At 33.1% G+C, this 22,195-nt stretch overlaps 2 protein-coding genes across 2 annotated transcripts; both read right to left on the reverse strand.

Moving 5' to 3' along the window:
- Window positions 1–979: 979 nt before the first annotated feature.
- On the reverse strand, window positions 980–14,717 carry LOC130612572 (roquin-1-like). The gene is made up of 15 exons (XM_057433903.1): window positions 14,581–14,717; window positions 13,941–14,018; window positions 8,882–9,710; window positions 8,529–8,576; window positions 8,296–8,448; window positions 7,988–8,206; window positions 6,287–6,328; window positions 6,068–6,177; window positions 5,749–5,951; window positions 5,462–5,614; window positions 4,737–5,116; window positions 4,386–4,646; window positions 4,167–4,231; window positions 4,008–4,077; window positions 980–3,922 (listed from the first exon to the last, which is right to left on the reverse strand). Exons 3-15 carry the CDS (start codon window positions 9,656–9,658, stop codon window positions 3,776–3,778), a joined length of 2,628 nt encoding a protein of 875 aa, XP_057289886.1. The 5' UTR covers window positions 9,659–9,710; window positions 13,941–14,018; window positions 14,581–14,717; the 3' UTR covers window positions 980–3,775.
- Window positions 14,718–15,556: 839 nt separating this feature from the next.
- LOC130612578 (50S ribosomal protein L9-like) lies at window positions 15,557–22,014 on the reverse strand. The gene is made up of 2 exons (XM_057433911.1): window positions 21,784–22,014; window positions 15,557–17,533 (listed from the first exon to the last, which is right to left on the reverse strand). The coding sequence occupies exons 1-2, from the start codon at window positions 21,942–21,944 to the stop codon at window positions 17,047–17,049; spliced, it is 648 nt and encodes a 215-aa protein (XP_057289894.1). The 5' UTR covers window positions 21,945–22,014; the 3' UTR covers window positions 15,557–17,046.
- Between the last annotated feature and the right edge of the window lie 181 nt (window positions 22,015–22,195).

Here is a 22,195-nt window from a genome sequence, read left to right on the forward strand (position 1 = left end):
TTTTAAGATTTCGTTGCGGCCGAAAAAAGATTATTTAAAGAAAATTATTAAAGTGAATTTGACAAAAATAAAATTGAGGTTTATTGAATATTAATAAACCTTCCACACACTTTGAGTGCCTTCTCGTTCCCAGTTCCCAGTGAATGTTTTTCACTTTTTGATGTGTGGCTAGCAAGATAAACAAGGAGAGGTCTAGGGGACGAGATTGACTGTGAACAAAATTATGACTAAAAGGAAGGGATGTAGAATTTGACATTAACAAGGAAATATTATAACACTTCACGCTCTCATGTTAAATTTATAATCATTAAATAGTAATATTTTTTTCGCGTATAATTTTTGCGCCACATGAAAAATTTATTTCGTGCGCAATATCAATACGACGGTATTTCGCGCCTATTAATTTTCGCGCAAGTACAAATTCTCCAATAAATATAACTAAAATAGAACTGTGCGCACTAAACGAACTTCTTTGCGAGAAGATTAATATAAATCAGGTAAAATGAATGATAGAACAGTAAATATAAGAATTTAAATATAATGGCTGAAAACTCAAAGGTTACTTCGGGATTTTTAAGATGGGACATTTTAAGGAAGAGTGAAGCGTTCATTCTTGTCTTTTTTTTCTTGGGATGTTTTCATTACAAACGATTCAATTCGTTAAAGCGAAAGCTTGTCTTTGTTCAGGGATTTGCCAAATTATTTCTACACGTTTAAAGTTTAACTTTTATTTTTGGGCTGTTTTTAGGGTGACGTAAAGAAAAAAAAAGCTTCTCTCAATTTTTTAATATTTTTTAATATTTTTTAGGTCACCTCTTCTGATTTTAAACTTCTAAAGGTCTGGCAGACGCACTGTTTGCGACATTATACCAAGTGTTTACTACTGTTACCCGAAAAATGAATGTTTGCAAAGTATTTCGAGAGTTGGGACAGGGATATAATATTTCCCTGAATATCAGACACGCAAAGAAAACAAATATTCGACGTTTTTTAATAATTTTTCCAAAACTTGCAAAAAAGGCAAATCGTAAAGCAATATGACGTACATCATGGCGTACTACAAAAATATGTGAACATAACGCCCAATATGGGCGGTAAGAGTCGTCGTATTAACTAAATTGATACACTCAAGAAAAAATAAAATAAGATTTACTTTAGATATGATAAAGCAAGCTAAAACACTTACATAATCACAAACCGTACATATCTATGTATATATATTTATATATGTAGCCGTGTAAATGAGTGCAATCATCGTTTGCCGTAAAAATTAACCACAAACGTTCAAAGCAATGGCTTTAAGAACACTGAAGTTACCATTTTTAAATACTAACTTTTTAATACATACTCGGACTATTATTGAAAAAATAATCACAAGGTTTCCAGTAAAAAATTCAAAAATTATTAGACCCTAAGAGAAACTATTTTATATATTTGTAAGTTCAGGTATATATAGTAAGAGGAATGGGTACGAAGCTCACTAATAGAAAGGAAAGCCTTGTACATATAGCAGGAGGAATGGGTACGAAGTCTAAAAAGGATAGGAAAAGTCACATGACACTTTTCCTATCCTGTTTTACGGAAAGGAAGGAAGGGCGAAGATATCAGGGCTTCTGAAAGAGATTATTATAAAAAAAGAATATCGATTTTGTCTTCAAAAGCATTATGGGCCATGACTGAAGAGCCTCTGAAGATATGACTTGTTTTTTTGGTAAAGTAGATAATGGAACGGAAAGTATAAACAAAAATTACATTTCTTAAAAACAGAAATTTTTTTAGCTCTGATTTGAACAGCCAATAAATCAACAAAAAAGATCGATATTACTACGCGCATGCTCATTGAAAAAGAAGTAGAGATTTAAACGAATCAGCAAAATTGTGAATGAACCACGCAGTCATTGTTCTTGATTGTTTACACAAAAAACAAACACGCACACAAACAAAACAAACAAATAAACAAAAAACAACAACGTATATATTTATTTTAACGTGAGGTTATTATTTTATTACTAAAAGTTAAGTGGTTTATTGTTTACAGAGGTTTGAGTGTTTATCTTATAACAAAATATTTTATAGTATACGTAAAAAACAAAACAAAGGACGTTTAACTTTTGAGGAAATGATATCACCCTTGAGGCGTCACAGAAAATGATCCCCACATAATCTCGTTTTGATAAGGATGTTATTTTTTAAAATTTATTGATAAAATTATGTTTAGACGTGGCTCACACCAGCAAGATTCAATCACATTAGCAGGATTTAGTCTCTGTTGTCATTGACGGATTTTATTCCTCATGTATCCAGGTTAAGATCTAACTGGGATAAACCAAATCTCTAGTGTCAATGACGGAATTTACTTCTCAATGTATCCAGGCGAATCTCTAACTGGGATAACCCACGCTTTTTTATACGAAAAACAAAGTAAAATTTCAAATCTTTTACCACTAATTTCATTGGTGTACACAAGTTTTAGAGAAAATCTTTCCACACTATGATCGAAGGTGATTCAGCCAACAAGGTTAAGTTTCGTGTATAGATGACTAACTTAAATGATGAACAAAATCACAAAAACAAATAAATTAATAAAATCAAATACAAACATTACATCAAAGAACACAACATTTAAACAAACAAACAAACAAACAAAACAGAAGCCAAGCCACACCTTTTTTAGTCATAGTATAAAAAAAATTTGATTAGGTGTGTATCGACCTACAATAACACGTGGTGTCGCCTATCGTAAAAAAATTGTCGTCAACATAAACTAATTATTTTTATTGTCTCACTTCTAATTCAATAGCTACCGTTGGATAATGATCATCTATATAGATGACAACTAATCATAGATATCGACGTAAGCACAACACGAAAAAAACATTTGTCGTCTGTGTGACGGCGATGTTTAGCAGAACTTTGCCGAGACTTGTTGTTATCTATACTGTGCTTACGCCGACATCTGGAGTTCTTTCTACAAAAGTATAAGGAGTTAATTGTACACAAGTTTCACGACGAAAAAAATAAACAAAAAAATTATCTTAAATGTATACACTGTTTAAGTACATTATATATATATAGGGAAACTACTATTCCTTTTACACCATCCCGAAAAAAAGAGAAGACTAAAGCGGATTTACACCAGAAAGTTTTTTATGCAACTGTTGTGCCACTGTGGGCAGCACATAAAAACGCATGCCTTGTGTAAGCCCAGACTTATAACTGTAGCAACAAAACAAGCCATTTTATAAAACAGAAAAATATAATCATTTAAAAAAACAAAAAAACAAATAAAAATAAAAACAAAAATAAAAATGACCATAAAAAACACTAAAAACTCAAAGAACAACAACAACAACAGAAACGACAACAACAACAACAGCAGCAGTAGATATTCTTACAGGCCCCCTTTAAAATTTCTCATAAAAGAAGGACCTAGGATATGTATATATATATTCAAAATATGCAAGAACGAACACTAACGTAAAAAGTAGTCGAAAATATCTCTTAGAAAATTAATTTTAATAAACTACGAAAACCAACTATAAGTTGGCAGTAAATCTGCAAGTAGTTGAGACGAGTAGAACTAGAAACGCTCTTTGAAATATGAAAAATGCCGATAACCAGGATAAGAAAATGATACTTTAAGGCAAAAAAATAAAAAATCCGGCAAATTTCTAGATTTCGGTTAGCATTTTGTAAGAAAATAACCTAATTTTTACGATAAAAATTATGAAATTACGAATACTAAGCAAAGGCGCAAACAGCCTTTGTTTCGACTTTAAATCAAGTTGAAACCAGGTGGAGGTCTTCGTGTTGAAGACGGTGACATCAGACCAAGTAATCCCGGATTATTGTTATTGATCAAATCTCCGGAGCGGGGCCAATCTTTCAAAGAGGAGTAGCTCTGGTCCTCCAAAGGTGACGCCTGAAAATGATACATTATTCAAATGTTTCTTGCATATCGTAAATGTGAAAGGTTAAAAAGAATAACATAGAAACAAAGTTGATACCTGATGATCACTGCTACTTTTGCCAACTGAGTCTGAAGAGGTGTTTCTCTCTTCTGGATCAGACAATCTACTACAATAGAGAAAAAGAAACGTCAATAAAATCAATGTTAATACCACCTGATTTTCGTATCCAAAAAAAGTATAGAATTAGGTGCATACCTTAAATCCATAATGGCGTCCCAGCCATTACTGGAAGTTTTACAGCCTCCTCTGGACCATGTATTCTGAAAATAACAGAAAATATATAACAAACAAACAAACAAACAAACAAACAATAAACAAACAAAAACAAAAAACAAACAAAAACAAAAAACAATTAAAAACTGAAACATGCTCATCATAACAAAGGACAAAAACAAAAACAATATTTTTTCATACCAATTTAGAAGAATCTGTGGGAGCCCAAATCTTGTCATCACCCCATATCTTTCTGGCATCAGAATCTGAAAAAGCTTGAGGAGATCCTCGCGAACCACCTGATGCATTTGACAACGGAGAGAAGGTCTCTGATGAATAGCCACCAATCGAAGATCCTCGTCCGGAATCCAAACAATCGATCCTGTTATAAGACGAAGAGCTGTTCTTGCTGGCAAACTTCCAATTGTCTTCCTTAGGATCCTTCACAGCTGGTATGCTTAACTGTACAAATCAAAAAAAGCATGAAAACTTCGGAGGGGAAGGAAAACACTTTGTGCTCTATACCTGCTATTAAACAGATGCAATACTCACACTCAATTCATTTGAAGTTGGTTTTAACAAATCAGAATGGTCGCCTCCCTTTCCTCGTGCAACAGCAGTTCGCATCATGTAGTGCGATGGCATTTGCTGGTTGGAAAACATAGTTGGATACTGCTGGTATTCTTGCTGGTAAGGATATATGTGCGGCATGGGTGGGTGCTGATAGACACTGGCATTAGTCATGTAAGCATGTTGATTATTCTGCAAGTACATCGTTTCCGGAGGAGTTGCTGGATTTCTGACATCATAGTAGGCTGGCTGGTACTGGATTTGCTGGAACATAGACGGGCTTGGTCTGGATTGTACTGGTTGAGGGATCAACTCGCAAGTTGGCGGTACTTTGATCATGTCACGCGGTGGTGGCGCCAATACTGAAACGGAAAGTTAAGTAGGTGTGATCTTAGATGATTACCGAACTTTTTAGATACCTTTTCACACTTAAATGCGAGGGAAAATTTTTGCACACCAGAGTGAAAATCTGGAAAAAGTGCTTTAAAGAAGTATGCGCGAGACAAATACGAACAAAAATCAAGTTCCCAAAAAGGGCAGAGGAAATGGCATTGTGCGAAAATTAAATGAATACACGTATAAACTATACATACTTGATTTTGGGGAGTGAAAATGCGAACAAAATTAAACTAAAGCGGCCCCGCGCGAGAAATTTAGCGCGAAGGTATATTATCTTATTATCAAGAAATCGCAGACACCATATATACCTTCTTCTTTTCTTGCTGGAATCTGCTGTTGATATCCTGGACTGAATGGCATCAAACTCATTTGCTTCATTGAGTCAGTCATATCTTGTTGTTGACCTTGATACATATTTGCTGACGTCACAACTGGACGGTAATGTGGGACACTCATGTTACCTAACAAAACAAAAACATGTACATCCTTGTTGTTGTTTTTTGGGAGGGGAGGGGAGGGGGGTCGGAGTAAGCAGACATGGGTACGCTATTATTTGCAGGAACTAGAAAGTTTAACTATTGGCAGTGTTCTTTACCTTGCTGTGGAATAGTAATAGCCAAATTATTGTTAACGCCAGGCGAGTTGGCTCCCACTTTCTCCATGGTATCTTCCATATCACAGCAAGAATCTGGCGAACTGTTCGAACCAGATCGGGAATTCGCATACATCCCGTTGATCGATGCAGAATTGTTGGGGATTTGAGATCGAGGGACCGGCAAATTTCTCCGCTTTCGATATCTATAAGAGAAATACAACAAAACAATATTAGATGTGTTTTTAAGAGGTTCAACTAAAACGTATTAGAACAGTAACTAAGAAACTACACAGGGTAGACAGGTATGCATCACTTTTACCTTTCAAGCTCTTCTTCGGAATGCGCAAAATTACAATTGGTTCCTCGAGGACAACTATTTCGTTGAATAATGTCACGGCACATACTCGTTCTATACTTCGTGTTAATCATCTACAAACAAGTAACGAAATAAATAAACAAATCAAGTCATTTTGAGTCTTGGTTCCAAATAAAACTTCCTGTTTTAGACGTGATTCAACGTGATTAAAAGAATTTTTACCTGTGCACCTTCAATGTTGCCTTTATTTTTACTGGCGTAATCCTAAAAAATTACAGTACAACGTGTGAAAATTCTTTTCCTCCATAATATACTAACTACTGTCTGTTAGAAGCAGCAGTATCGTGTCAATTCTATGTTAAGTAGTTTTAGACAGTAGATCTGTTCCGTCTACCCGTGTTTAGATTTTCAGATTTTTAAAGACAGCGAATATACTCTGATCACACTCTATCCTCACTGACGAGAATCTATTTTTATATTTTAGCTTTAGATTCTGGATAATTTTGCATCACCAGACGGAATTTCCAGCGATTTATGTTGAAAGTTTTTTTTTCATCTAACGAAACAAATTATGTTTGCAGTGCGATGATAAGGACCAACATGCCAAAATCTGACATTTCGTGATTCATATTCACTTAACAGAAAAAAGGAGGAGAATAAAGAATTGTAGAAAGTCAATCACGGTAAAGCTAAACAGATAGCGCATGGAGAAACCATTCAAGTTTATTTTTGTATTTCACAAGCTGCAAGATAATTACCATGACATTGCACCTTGGGACATAATCAAAATATGAAAAAAACCAACACGGAGGAGGGCACATATTTGCCATTTTTTCCTTATAATAGTCTGAACTTGTTAAGGATTAATTTTATCATCAATGCAATGGGTTATTCGTTAAAATATTTATATTACCGTTTAAAAACACAGGCTTGTGATTCATAAAAAAGGGATTGCAAAGAAAAGTTCAAATATTTATATCAAACACGCAGTTATGGGATTAGGGGTGTTTAATTGCATACCTACTCGATGTCATCTAATTATGTTATGGCTAAATAATAAAGAAATAATTAAAGCAAGGAAACACTAAGTACTACAGTGTTCCTTTATAATTATAGTTTAATCCAACTAAAAAGCTGATTATGGTAAACTCGCGCAACAATATAGCTTTCGACTTTACCAGATTTTGTTATATTTCATGTTTTTAGTTTTAAAAGAATTATTACTTTCAATGTATATTTACTAGGAAGCTTATGATATAAAAATATGGGAAAAACATGTTTTTTTGCATACATAACTCAATTCCTGTGAACACTCCCCAGTTGAAGTGTTGTGCATACACTAGCTGATTTTTAATTACAGTTATTTTATATAGCAAATGCTTTTACAAACGGTTTAATTGTTCATAAGAACTGTTATTTAATGAGTAAGTTTAGCAATTTAATCATAGGCATAGCCTCTAGACATTCCCTTTGACGTCAGCAAAAAACAACAACAATGTTTTCGGTAGGAAGACATGTGACATTTTGTGTTATCATCATTATTATTCATATAACAACAAAATGTTAAGGCAAAATATATAGCAACCATGTTAAAATCCCTCCGGATTATATAAAATAGGTGACAATTATTTCTTAACTAAGCAAAAAAAAATTGTTTCATGGGTAACTACTTTTATTGCTCTTTAATACCGTTTTTTTATAACAAATCCTACAACATTGCAACTCTTTCTGACCTTTACACTGAGTGCAGTGTGTTGGAACTACAATACGTTTTCAATGCTTACATCATTACAAAGGTTATTATTTTTTAATGGCTTTAAACCAAAATCTTTTGATGATTAGTCTGGTATTTGATTACTAGATCAAAATCTAATTTTATCAATTATAAATTGTCATATAAAAAATAAACGACATATTGTCTACCTTTGCAAATAACTGAAGTCCAGAGACAACAACCAACAAAGAGTCCATACACTCTTCCAAATCACTCCATTCAGGACCAACGGCCTCTGTATTTGGATCAATAAGGGACAGTTTGTCAAGATGATGACGAAGGTTCTGCAAATTGTGAGGATCGTCTGTCCGCTGCAGTGCAATTATAAGTTCTTGAATACTTGATGCAAATGAGGCTGGTGTTTGCAACTAAAAAAAAAACATGATTTAAAACATAATGAAAACAAGCAGTAATGCTGAAGCAGTCCAATGGCCTCAGATACAAAAAAAAATATTACCTTGTCTATAATTGATTGCATATGTGACTTGTGCTCGTCATCTCCATAAAGAAGCGCTGACCACTGTTCTGGTGAAATATGCAAGCCAGCCTCCATAGCAATCTGAACAATCTGAGCATCATGCTCTTTTCGTAATGCAGAGTATGTGCGATACTAAAAAAGTTTTAAAATAGATACAAAACGCAGAAGTTTTTGTTATAAAAATAAAAAAATAAAACTACTTGACTACAAACCTTCTCATGGAGTTGCAGTAGTGAAGAATCACCATCTCTTTTTGTGACCTAAAACAGAGAGGAATATTACCCATATGATAAACACTAAATTTGAATTACAAATCAAGGACTATTAGAGTTATCTTAGCAGTTTTTTTTCCCTATTTTCATAGTCTAATTTTGAGACTTGTTTTAGGTGATTGAAGTGTCATTTGGAAGGGAAACAAAAGCAAATATTCAGGTTATCATAGTATCAACTTAATGATTTTGCAGGCTTTTTAATATGGTTAAAAACAAGAAAATTATTTTACATTCTCAATGAGGACCATTTTATTCATCATCGTGTTTGCTGTGAAGGTAAAGTTTAAACTCACTTTAAAGCAGGATGCTCGATATAACAACTGAACAACATGACCAATGCTAGTTTTCGATGCTTGAGTAAATTGCTTTTCCAATCGTTGAACAACGAATAACACCAACACTTTTCTTGATAACGAAATGCCATCCTCCAAAGACAAAAGAATTAACCTTAACACAGCCTCTTGCATTGCTGGACCAAGGAATTGACAACCACGTTGGCGGACTGCAGCCCATAGAGCAGCCGAAAGTGTCTGTGGACTTTGATGCATCAAAATCAATTCTTTAACAGCACGTTCTCCAATGCTCCGTGCAGATCTCATTGCTCTTGCTCTTCCCTCTTCTTCAGCTAACTGAGAATGTAACAAAGTTACAAGTTTTCTCTGCATGGGCCGTGTCAGGGATCCATTACCAGTGTTGTAGCTGTTACCTGACGATGAGGTACCAGTGATGACAACATTTTGCAGGGTTTGTGCAAGTACTTCAATGGCCTTTCTTGCATTGTTGAACTCTTTAATATGTTGTTGAACTACAGGGATGTCAACATCAATAAAGTCAGGTCTTTTTCCACCAACCAATGATAACAACCCATAATTAATGGGTAATTTACTAATATCAACTAAAACGTCGGCCTGATCAAATGGGCATTGCTGCTTTGATAATCGGAAGAGACATGACTGACATATCGTATGCCCACATCCAAGACTTATGGGTGGTCTTTGTGACGAATTGTATTCATTTTGGCAGACAGGGCATAACCGGAAATCTGTCCATTGTGGTGCTTGAATGGGCATTCTATCACCAAGTAAAATGATGTAGAGTTACTCGAAAGGAGTTAATTGAAAACTAAAAAAAAAAAAAATTGAATGAAAAAGTAACATGACAAATTATTGTTTTTGCTGAGGTAATGGATTTTTTTTTTTTTGATATACAAATTATAGTTTTGTTAACAAAGGTCACAGAACAACAGAATGTGGCAAAAACAAATGAAAAGTATGAAAAAATCATCACAAAAAACAAATATTATGACTTATTTAACCAGACCATAGAAACTATTGTGTGTTTGAATTTGTTCACTATTAATGGAAACTATTTTGCTAAAACAATTCCCAGGCCAAAAAAACCCACATGCCTACAGAAATAATATAAAAAGACAAGTGAAAACCCAAGTCCATAAGCACAGGATAAGTAAGATATGTTTTTCAAAAACATGACCTTACTTTCTCTCTCTTAAACAAATGTGTTCTAGTGTTACTTTGCTACAACAATTCCCAGGACAAACAAAAAACACATGGCTACATACATAATATAAATAGAAAGAATAAAGACAATGTCCTTAAAGCACAGGTTTATAAAAGATACAGTTTTTAAAAACATGACTTGGTCTTACCAGATTTTTAATTACAAAAAGAAAAATATAATTCTGCTTAATCCCACTTGTCACATAAAGACATCAATCATGTTTGTAAAAACACTATACAGGCTAAAACAGCTGTGTATTTTTCCACTTAAAATTCACACTAAATTGTATATCTTGTGCATGGGAAAATTAAATTTGTAGAGATAAAACATTAAAGTGAAACATTCTTTTTTTAATTACGTAGTCTTATCTCTATCAAAATTCCATACATATTTTTGATCCAGTTGTTCACCACACCAAAAGCTATATACACATTCTTATGATATTACAGCCTAACGACGAAACTGAAAGTCCAAGCACAGCAATTTAGATAAAACATGTTATCCAAACATTGTTATCCTCATCTCAACACTTTTTTGTGTAATTTAATACCCTTCTGTTTTATACAAACTGTGAAGACAAACATGAAAAAGCTAAAGTCATTGACAATTAAAACATTTACTATAATGAGTGTTTTCACATGGTAATTCCACATTGTTTGTATGCGACTATATAGTCACATTTCACCCAGTTGTGTGTGTTTTAAACACCAGTAGTGGTGAGAATTTTCTACCTCTACTTTGTGCTAGGTTGACTGTTTTAACTATATTTACCTATTTACCTTTTTCTTGAAGAACTTACATAATACTTTTAAAATCAAAATAGTTGATCTTCACTCAGTTCCTCACATAAACACACACTGGTGTTTCCTTATCTGCATAAGATTTGAAAATGTTTTTATAGTGTTCATGTCAGTGTACCTTACTGTCGGAGAACAAAGTAGATCTCTGTACACTACCATAAATAACAATATGGTAAACTTAAATGAAAGGACAGCCAACTGATATCTCGCTGAAACATATAATTGAGTTGAATCCATTCTAATGACTTTTATTTTCCATTAAGCCATACATAAAGTTCCCAGAATTTCTTTTATATATACATTTACAATACATCCTAATTTTTGGCGCCAAAGGTTAATTTCATTTTCATTTATGTTGTAGTTTTTTTCCAGCTTTATTTGTTACACACAAAAGCAAAACAGGAAGGGGGTTTATTTCAAAGAAAAATTCCATTCACTTTCAGATCTGCATACTTTTGTATCATCAGTGAAGCTTGAAGCTATATATATATATATATATTGTACTAAATTAGATTCTTATAAAGAAACTGAAAGAAAAAGAAAAAAGTCACTGAGAGGAATAAAAAGGTCAAACAACTCACTTATTTCTTTTTTATACACTATTCAACCAGGTCTTTTCTGATGATTACAAACTCAACATATTTAATATTTCCTTACATATACCTTCAAACCTTAAAAAATAGGAGACTGTTTCCTCTGGACGACACCCTGGTAGTTGTTAAAAGAAAGCAGATTTCAGGGTGTGTATTGAAAGACAGGAGATGTGTACTATTTTATTTATCATTTCCGTACCCCTTTATTACAGCTAACAATTTTTTTACAATTATTTTAACTCCAGACACAATTGACTTGTTTCAACTATTTAATTAGTACCTTACTTAACAACCTAAGAACTAGGAGAACTTAAATGTTTTTAGGAGATTTCAAAGGATTTTATGATGTCCAAAAAAAGAGACTCTTGTTCAAAGACGAGTTGTAACATACACAATGCTAAGTTATAAAATGTGTACCATTCCAGGAAAGTATTTTATATCTAATCACTAAACTAGACAAAGGGTTAACAAAACAAAAAACAAAAAAAAGTTTATTTGTTTCTAATCAACATTTCATCCAATTGTTTAGTAAAAACACAAAAGAATTTTTTTTAAAAAATGTTTGTCAATCACAAATAAAACGTTGAGTGGTTTATACTTTACGAACACTTGTTAAAACATCCATGGGTATATACCATGGAATCAACTTGGCAGAGGTTTCTCCTTAATAAATAGGCGCATTGTAATTAACTTGATGGCATAGTAAATATAATACCGTGCATTTATATGAGATTTTAAGTGAACAATAAAAAAGGAAATGGTTCCCAACTAATATAATTATCTTGTTGTTGGGTACAACAAAAGCAACCACAAATGACATTGAAAAATATGATATATATATCAAGATAACCAGACTGAGTTCAAAAGAGCTTTTCTGTTTTCAACCAAAGTTATATGAAAAAACTTAACAAATATGTTTCTTTATGCAAATAATCCTAAAGCACTCTAGCACAATTGAATTAATTAACCAATCTAATAAGAAGTCCTAAGAAAAACCAGGCAAAACAACACCCTAGTGTGGTTGTCTGCTAGAAATCAATTTAACAATAAGAACTTTATAACTTTAAATAAACTTGAAAAAACGACTGAAGGAATGGAAAAACAACAAGAACAACAGGATAGAACTGAAACTACAATTTACACTTACTGTTCTTTTTGTCACTAGATATATCAGTTACTCTAGCAGTTTGTGTAATGTGGACACAAACTTATATAGAGGTTGTACTTACCTTAAGGCAAAGTATAAGTCTCCTTTAAAAAAACATCTATCAAATAAATATGAAATGCTAAAAAAGTAAAACTAAATTGAATAACTTTGAAAATCGAAGCCTTAATCCAAATAAACTAAAACACTAGTTTAATGTTCTACCCGTCAGGTGTTTTTCTATTTTAAACTTGATTTGAATGACTCATTGCCTGAAATATATATATAATGAAAAAAGAAGAAGAATCAAAAGAAAAGAACTTTATTAACACAAAAGGCCCTTTTCAGGTGTGCGAATATTAAGTACACATCAAAAGCATATTTGCAGGTTTCTATAGAACTACTAACATTTTTTTTAAATTAATTTTATTCCCTACATACATTTTAACAAACTCTCATGGAACTGATACATAAAAATTATTCAGAAGTTGACTTTTGTTGCTTCTTTAACCTCTTTTCAAAATTCTTATGGAGATTAAAAAAAGGTGAATCATAACCTTAGCCAGACAGGACAGAGAAACATCTGGTTCAACATTAGAGATTTGTAGATAAAAACAAAATTACAAACAAAATAAGTTCTATTTAGACCTTTGTTTTGTGCTCGACTGTCTGTATAAAATATTTATTTTCAAACCATAGAGTCTGTTCTAAAGTGATTATTAACCCAAAATAATACGAATTACCTTATACTATATGCCAGATATTTCTTTAAAGAATATGGTTGGTAAGAATATTGAGACTGTAAACCTTTTATAATTTAAGAAAACAATAGGGAAAAGCAGACTGAAAGCTGACTAAAACATAATTTATCATGTCATCTTATTGCTCGGTATATTCATTTTTTCCTAAAGAAATCGGTGTGAAAGTGTGAACATGCATGACAGTGAGCTTTAGCCTTACTATTTCCTTTTCTTGGATTACTTTTAAATAAATAAATATAGAGAAAGACATTTGTGAAAGCTGTTTACTACTTTACAACAAAACGAAACCAAATAATAATATTGCAACTTGATTGGTCATTGGTTATTTTGCTAATTAAAATATATATATATACTGTTTTAAAAAAATCATACGTTATTTCCTGCAGACATTGAAATTTTAATTTCAACTTTCTCTTCGGATCAAAACAAAAAACTGATGCATATATCAACCAATCAGATTTCAGAAATTCAGTTATCTGTTACATTCTATTTCAGAGTGGGCAGTATTGACGTAAAGAAAAAACACAAAATTATACCTTCGTTAATTGTACTTGTGTAAACCACATGTACTTTCTTCTTCGACACAATTTTTGTATATTTATTTTATAAATTATCTAAAGAAGTTTGGAAATACAGTATCAGCTACATAAGCTAGATTTATTAAGTTTAGACATTGTATACGAAAAACTATGTAGTTCTTGACACATTTGTCACCAGGCATTTTTTTGCCAACCATAGGTAGTTAAGTGCGAATTAGTTTGCCAGACAGAGAAACTTAAAATAAATAAAGAATGGATAAAAGGCAGGAGAGTATCTACTTCCATCTAGCTAGACTATAGTAAGAATTAATGAAAAACTCTTTTTAACAGAAAAACATACAAGTGGAATATGTAGGTATTTTCCGAGTCACAAGAACTCATTAGAAACTTATAGCTAGCTACATGTCTCTAATGCAACAAGAAAATTTCAAATAAATTGAAAAAAGAATAACAAACAGCATCGTACAAAAATGAGTAGCTAAATATTTTGCTAAAGCGCATTACGGCGGTATGTAGCTAGCTACCAAAATAATGATAAAATGAGCCCAGTTTACTACCAGCCAGAGGTATAAAAGCTATTTTAATTCGTATTTTTGCTTTATAGAAATTTATACCAACCAAAGACTTAGTACATTACCTTTCCATTCCACATACATTATTCTACTAACATGGTAAAAATTTGTAACTAGCTTGAATTTAAAAAGAAAGCTACACTCAAATGACCAAAAGCATATTCGGCATAAATAGTTGATGTTTACAGTTTATACCTGTATCAAACTAACAAAAAACTTTATATTATACAGCTTTACCGTTTGAGTTTACAGAAAACGTAAAAACTAAATCGGGCAACATGATGTATTCTTTCGGGCCCCGACATATTTCTTTCGATCAAACACAATTTGTAAATCTTAATAAACCGATTTCATTGGTTAAAAACTTTAGACAAATTGTTTTTTATAAATAGCATGCAACATGATTGGCTGAGATCGTATTACTCTTGGGAGATAAGAAAAAATATTTCAAATGGAAACGAGGCAATTACGTACTTGTGTGAAAGCGAGGCTTTTCATTGATTTGGTTAATTCAGCTCATCTTCGGCATTTTGTTGACCAACGCTTTTTTGAGCGAGGCACTATCTACACTTGCCGCATGATATTATTAGGCTGAAATTTACTTTGAAAATCAAAACAAAAACTTAGAGGAATAGAAAACTTTCATTATTCGTCCGCAGAACTCTTTGGCATAAGAAAGCATTTTTAGGGTCATTTTAAATAACAGAGCTTTAACGAGAATGACTGTTTTATATCAGGAGATTAGCTAGCTCATGTTTCACTTCCTCGAGAGCTCAATTCACAATCTATTTAAAAATACGGGTGCAACAATAGAACTTCATATAAGTGGGTCATCAGTTCACCCGTGGGGTGTAACCCTGACAAGACTAGAGCAGGCTACGTCAAGCCTTAGCATAAGCCTCCCCCAGCTTCGAGCAAGCCGTTAGTCGTAAGTAAAAGCATCTATTAATCCTACCCTCGGAAAAGGCCATAGGTTTTATTATTTTTTATTTTTTGAAGAAATGAAAAATTCTGTACAACACTCATATTTTGGATAGCACAGACTACCGTCCTAACTAGCTTGACTAACAACAATATATGTAATTCAAAAAAAAACATTTAATAAGTTTTTCCTTTGTTAAAATATTTTCGAACATCAATTTGTTACACAACCACCCCTCATTTTAACATAAACCCTTTCAATAAGCACGCACCCTTAAAATAATTTTTGACAATTAATCGAGTATTTACGATGGTATGGATTTTAACTAACAGTGTGAATTTGCTTTGTGATGCATAAACAACTCAGGTCAAGTGACGTCAACAAATACACAGTACAGCCAGAGGAGAATACCAACTCAGTTAGTGTTCTTTTGGGGTTATATGGTTGGGGTTAGAGGTTGCACATGAGAGGATGGGATGAATTTTTCGCTGAGAGCCCGTCGTTTAAGCGCATGTTAACAACAGCTTCTTTAAATTGTTTTATGGTTTTTTTGCTTAGCTTTGCTTACACCTCACACATCCGCTGTTTCCATAACACGTGAAGGAAAAAAACCCTGTTTTATAGTCACTGGTATGCTTGCAAGAAACCTGGAGAAAGGTTTAGTTTTAACAGTTTCTTAGCAAGCTTCCACGACCACCAATGTTTCTCATAACTACTTTCTGTCTGTAGTAAGACTTTCCAAACTATTTTTTTTCCGCCTTTTCATGTACAATATTATCAACCATCAATTACAAGTTACTTCTTTCCTGTTCTGTTACTTTCTAAAAAAAATGATCATTTCTTTTTGATTTCAAAAGTTTGTTTTAAATGTGCTCCTACACTAAGGTTAAACCTGCAGTTTAACACAGTAGCCAACCTCGTTCCCAGATCGAATGCGCAAAAGCACGCGCGGAAATTGTAAGAATATTGAAACTTTTTTTACAGGAAGTCTTCCCAGACGATGATACTGTTTCGCAGTAAAAATTGAAGGCTAAGGAGATCTTGCCATCGCTTTGTTAGTTGAAGTGTCCATCGCTTTGTTAGTTGAAGTGTCGAACGTCAAACATAGCTGACATCCATATTGGGTGTCATTTATATGCACGTAGTGTGCTATCGGTATTTTTATTTCCTTCTACAATATAAAAGACCTTGCCAGGTAAAAAAAAGAACAAATCATGTGAAAAAAAGCAACGCCCTTAAAAATTAATCTTCCTTTTATTATGTCCCTAATGGTGGGAGCTTTCTAAACTTCTGAAAGCCAATACTTTTTACTTAAGAAGCAACCTACCAATAAGCAACTTGTACTGGGGTTGTAATTCTTAACTTTTGATATATTTTAGCAAAGTAAGATAGTAAACTTCTCATAAACAACTGTTACTTTTAGTGTTGAACAGTAAACAGCTTCAAGTGGTACGCTCTTACTTAGTTGCTTAAAAAAACTTTGTCAAATTTTTGTCTAATTTTGCGCGAATTATTTTTTACGTAAAAATTACAAAAAAAGGACGGAAGCTTTTTCATACAGATGTTATGTAAAAATATATTTATCAAAACTAAATAAACTGTAAACATATTAATCCAGGCCTTCTAATTCTTTTTCCCTAGGTGTTACATTCAACGCAACTGGAACAGTCACGCTGTCATTAATAGTGATTTCTACGACATAACTTCCCGTTTCCTTTATGATGTCGTCGTCACAGTCAACGACATTCATACAGCTGACAGGTACTTGTAAATTAGAATGCCGATGAAAATACTCCGCTATATCGTGTTTTGTTATTATCCAGCTATCACGGGTCTCTTCATGAATGTTTTCAAGTAACGGCGTCACTAAATTCACCTGGCTTTTTTTCAGATATTTTAATACGTTTTGAGGCACCTTGGGCGTGCTAACAGCGATTTTTTCGGGATCTATACCAAATTTGTTCAAGTTTTCCTCAGTGGCGTATACAGCCAATTTATTTGGTATTAAATCAAGTCTACCTCTGCCTCGCTTAACTTCAACTAAATCTCCTTTCATACCAATGTTTTCGACATCTTCTAGCAAGATCAACTTCAACCTAAAAAGAGCAAAATAATGTTAAACTTCCTTGTCAACAGAAAGGTTTTTCAACCAGCAGTCAGCTAATTTTCCAGGAAATTACATAACTCATTCCGTGGCGACCAAACTTTCGAACACACTGCTTAACGATTCCTTGTATCTCTTTTCATTTTTTTCGTTCACAGAACAACGTTAATAATGACAATGATGAAAGAAATTGCTTTCAACAAAACACGAAATCCAGGAAGTTTAAGCTGGCTGATAAAAATAAACAAACACTAAAGGGACCTTATGTGCTGAACAATACGTTAACGTACACTACAAAAAATTTTTTACAGTACCATTAAGCCGTGACATTTAAAAAACATATTTCAGGTCGATGTAAAAAGTTATGTTGGTGACAATTCGACAAAAAGGGGCGTTAAATAGTTTATCTTTTTTTTGCGGTCATAATGTAGCCGTAAGCTCATTCGTCGGTTAATAATCGCAAACTAGAACCCCACTGCGGAAATGTAGTGTTGTTAGTTCACATGAGAGGTGGAACGTTTGCAGACAATATTTTGCCTTGACTTTATATGAAAAAAAGTGTGCCGAGCTGTTTTTTATAATTGAAATATGCAGTGTGTTTATATGGGGAAAATGGTCCTCTCTGGGCCGGGATCCCACTTGAATTAAGTGGGGTCCTGCTTAGCCGGGACGGGACGAAATTGTCCGTGAACAAAATATTCCATAAAAATACAAAGTGATTTTTGGCATAATTATTAATGAGAGCGAAATCCCAGCAAACATACCGTCCCCTTGTCATGTAAATAGTCCCTTAGTTGGCAGGTAAATTAAAACATGTTGTTTGTGTCTTTGGTGGTAATGTAACAAATTATTGTCAGAGGGTAGAGAGAGACAAAACTGGAACATCACATACTCCACCTTTTTTTCTTTCTGTTTTTTAACACTATCGCGTGAATTATACATATGATATACAGTATTTCTAAGACGTTTATTTACCACGAATAAAATCATGTTCTTAAGCGGAAAATTTTTTTTTATAATTCCTATACAAATCAAATTAAAAAGCATTAAATTTTAAGAAATTTACACAATTTCGTGCTTGTATAATATTTTAAAAAGACCGGATTTTAAAAGATATTTTTTTTTTCACTTTTTTTGAAATATATAACCATTATGTTTCCTTATGTTCATTACATCATGAGAATGTCTTCTTTGCACACAACGAAGAAATCGACATTTCTCATGCTGCTTGGATTTTTTAAACTTTGTTTTCATGCACTTATCTATACGCGAAAATTACTACTCCAAAAGTGAAACATTTTAGGATTTGCAAAAAAAATTGAAAGATGATAACAATAAAGCCGTTTCCCACACGAAAAAATTTCTTCGTTGTTAAACACTCTTTTTGTGCACTGGTGAAAGTATCAGAAGACACGCCACAACAAAGACACCCACTTACTAAACTTCGTCACACAAGAATCATAAGTTTGTGGGAGTATGAAAACCGAAGCTAATAACACTTTAATACAATTCCTTATTTCGTTTCAAGCAACTAAATTTGTTCCGCTTTATTTTTAAGACTAGTAAATGATTGGTCAAGAGTTGAAAGTTTCTCTTTTCAGGGAATGAAACTCGAGACAAATATGACGTCAATGTTCTTCTTAGAAATACTCATTCACTGACTAATTCCGCTAAAAACGGTATTCGCATTAACACAGGTCGACAAGAAGTTCTCAACCACATCTGAGTGACTTAAAAACCTCACTTAAGTGTTGTTGCAAAAACAAATGAAAATCGACTATTGCTCATTCCATGCCTACGTCTTAACTTTATCACGAATTTGATTGGTCACAATGAATTGGATACGCCTTTTATTGGCTACAACGAATCAAGTGTCAATCATCTGTGCAAGTGGTGACGTTTCTTCTTTCGGTAACTCGAGTTATGTTTTCCGATGAGAAGAGGATAGTAGGAGGGACAGTGTTGTTTTTTTCGATTCTAATCAAACAATATAACACACAACACGAAAATAAACATTTTTTTTCGTAATTGAGGTAGCACGTTGGATAGATAAACTCGATGTGTGGAGGTGTGTGAAGATGTGTATACACAGGTGTAATAGAGTTTTTTGTTAAGTTTGACAGCTTTTGTCGAACCAATAAATGATAAAAGTTTACACAAAAACCTACGGTTTTTTTTGCATTATCCTTTTTTTATTTTGCCGATAAGAAAAAGCCAACAAAGCTTTACAAATAATTACATTTTTTTTAAAAATTGATCATACAAGTGGCGCGCAATGATGCTTAACTATAGTTCCGGTATCAGAACGTCAGAAGTTCCATCTTTCTAACGAGTACTATCTTCGCATACCTGACCTGACATCGAATAATAGTTTTTATTATACTTGACCCTGTCGTCAAAAAACGAAGTCCAACGGAAGTCACAAAATGCAAGCAAGGAAAATCCTTATTCATGGAATTTCTAAGAAAAACAGACGCATTTGCAGTATAGAAGGCCAACCCGAGTTAAACTTGGCACGCGTACGTTAAATCTATTTTCAAAATGGCGAATGCAAACATGTTAAGTTAATATTGACTTTCACGTTCATTTTAAGTATCTGGTACGATTTTCTTTAACATGATAAGAAACTCTAAACTGTACACGAATCCTAATGACGTTCAAGGATAGAATACGATCCAACAAGTGACGTTCAGAGGTCGTTTTAACTCCTTTATGTCAAATGCTATTTACGATGATTCAATTTCCCACGAGTTTTACAGAATTTATTTTAATCAAATACGTGCCAACTTGTTTTGCTATAACGTGGCATTTCAAGCTGTAATACAAGTTCAAAAATCTGACAAAATATTTGAACTTATTTAGCAACAAAACTGGCGTAATAACAGAAGTTTGAAGATAAACAGATTAAAAATAATTTGTTGTTTTATTACTAACAAGTTTGCTCTATGAACAGTGTAGCATAACTGCAGGGGACTAGGGAAATACAAACCAAGTTAAACAACACACTAAAAATTATAATCAAGGAAAAAGTTTTGAGATTTCCTGGTATTTACAACTTTTACGACATTTTTTAAGAAGTAAATACAAACATGTCAACAGCAAAACTAGAAACACTCGAATGAAGTGAGTTCATTTATGTAGAATTTTCAGTCAGTTGTAAGAAATATACACAGGTTTAATTTCACAAAAACTGGAAATTTCACTAAAATAAAGTTGAAATACCAAAACATTTTCCGTTGTTTTTAATACGTTACCCAAAGTTTTTGTGCGAGTTTTATTTTCGAGCAGGAAAGTTGCGGCCATATGTAACAATGCGCAATTAAATGCGCGAAAATCAAATTGTGCAAATGCTAAGAGATTTCTTTCCCTTATTCGACATAAAAAGCGATTTAAAGAACAATCTGGTACATTTTGTACAACACAAACTTTTAATTTCATTTAATTTTTTTAAAAATACCTCAGAAAGTATTAAAGTATATTTGAAAAGTAATAATCAGAACGAAAATAATGACTCGTTGGAACAAGCATGATTCATAGACTGATCTTTATCAACTGTGACTGCAGCCTCGTTACCCGCTGGAAATACATGTAGTGACCCATTAACTGGCATATATGTCACACAACCTTAGTTCCAATCAGTGGGATGTATATTCGTTTACGAAGACCACGCAAAAGGACAGATGAGACAAAGACATTGGATCCAAATTAGAACATTAGTTCTCAAAGTTGTCCCAAGTTTGAAGGAAAAAGGTAAGCTTTTGTCGTATATGTTGATAGGAAGATAAAAGAAGTCTTGGCCGACAATGTGAAACATAAACAGGATCTCTACCTGGTGGAAAATGATTTCGATTGGTGGTACAGACAAATAAATAACGTATACAACTTCGATTGGTGCTACAGACAAATTATAGACCTTTACAAATTTCGATTAGTTGTCTGGGGAAATAATAGACTTTCACAAATTTTAATTGGTTGATCAGATAAATGATAGCTATTTCCACATTTCGATTGGTTGACCAGACAAGTGATAGAAATTGAAAAATTTCAATTGGTTGGCTAGTGAAATGATACACATTGACAAATTTCAATTGGTTGGCCAGTGAAATAATACACATTGACAAATTTCAATTGGTTGGCCAGACAAAGAACCAAAAAGTAGAACCGGTCAACTCACATTTTTCTTAATTCGAATCCCTGAAATTAATCATAATCTTTGAAACCTATAAATACATCAGTACATACCTAGGAAAGGGGTTGCCTTTATATCTGGATTTCATTTTTGGTTTGTAGACAAAATATTCTTTTCTGATTAACTTTCGTTTGGCAATAGCATAATTTCTGCTTTGTATTAAAACAGATGGTTCCAACACACATTTTACTGCACCAGCTAAAGATCTGAGCATCTTGTTGTTTTTACTTTATTTCTAAAAATAAATGCAGCGAAAAGCAATTTCATATCAAAAATTTTTTTACAGAAATTTCATACAAAAGGAGGGCTAAAATCAAACAGAAAGGGCGCAAAATAATAACTAGAACGATAACAACAACAGAAAAACCAAAAACATTTGGTTGGTAACATGAATTTAGTCATGCATTACGCTTGCCCTGCAGTTACCTAGGTAACAGAAAATAAATTAAACTAATTAGTGTTATT

The sequence above is a fragment of the Hydractinia symbiolongicarpus genome, chromosome 10 (genome assembly GCF_029227915.1).
Source record: "Hydractinia symbiolongicarpus strain clone_291-10 chromosome 10, HSymV2.1, whole genome shotgun sequence".
NCBI classification, from domain to species: domain Eukaryota; kingdom Metazoa; phylum Cnidaria; class Hydrozoa; order Anthoathecata; family Hydractiniidae; genus Hydractinia; species Hydractinia symbiolongicarpus.

Coding starts and splice junctions, on each gene's coding strand:
- LOC130612578 (XM_057433911.1), bottom strand. CDS start 21,944: ATGCTCAGATCTTTAGCTGGTGCAGTAAAATGTGTGTTGGAACCATCT. Junction 17,534..21,783: donor AAAGGCAACCCCTTTCCTAG/GTATGTACTGAT, acceptor TGCTCTTTTTAG/GTTGAAGTTGATCTTGCTAG.
- LOC130612572 (XM_057433903.1), bottom strand. CDS start 9,658: ATGCCCATTCAAGCACCACAATGGACAGATTTCCGGTTATGCCCTGTC. Junction 6,178..6,286: donor GCAACATTGAAGGTGCACAG/GTAAAAATTCTT, acceptor ACTTGTTTGTAG/ATGATTAACACGAAGTATAG. Junction 4,232..4,385: donor CCACAGATTCTTCTAAATTG/GTATGAAAAAAT, acceptor TGTTATTTTCAG/AATACATGGTCCAGAGGAGG.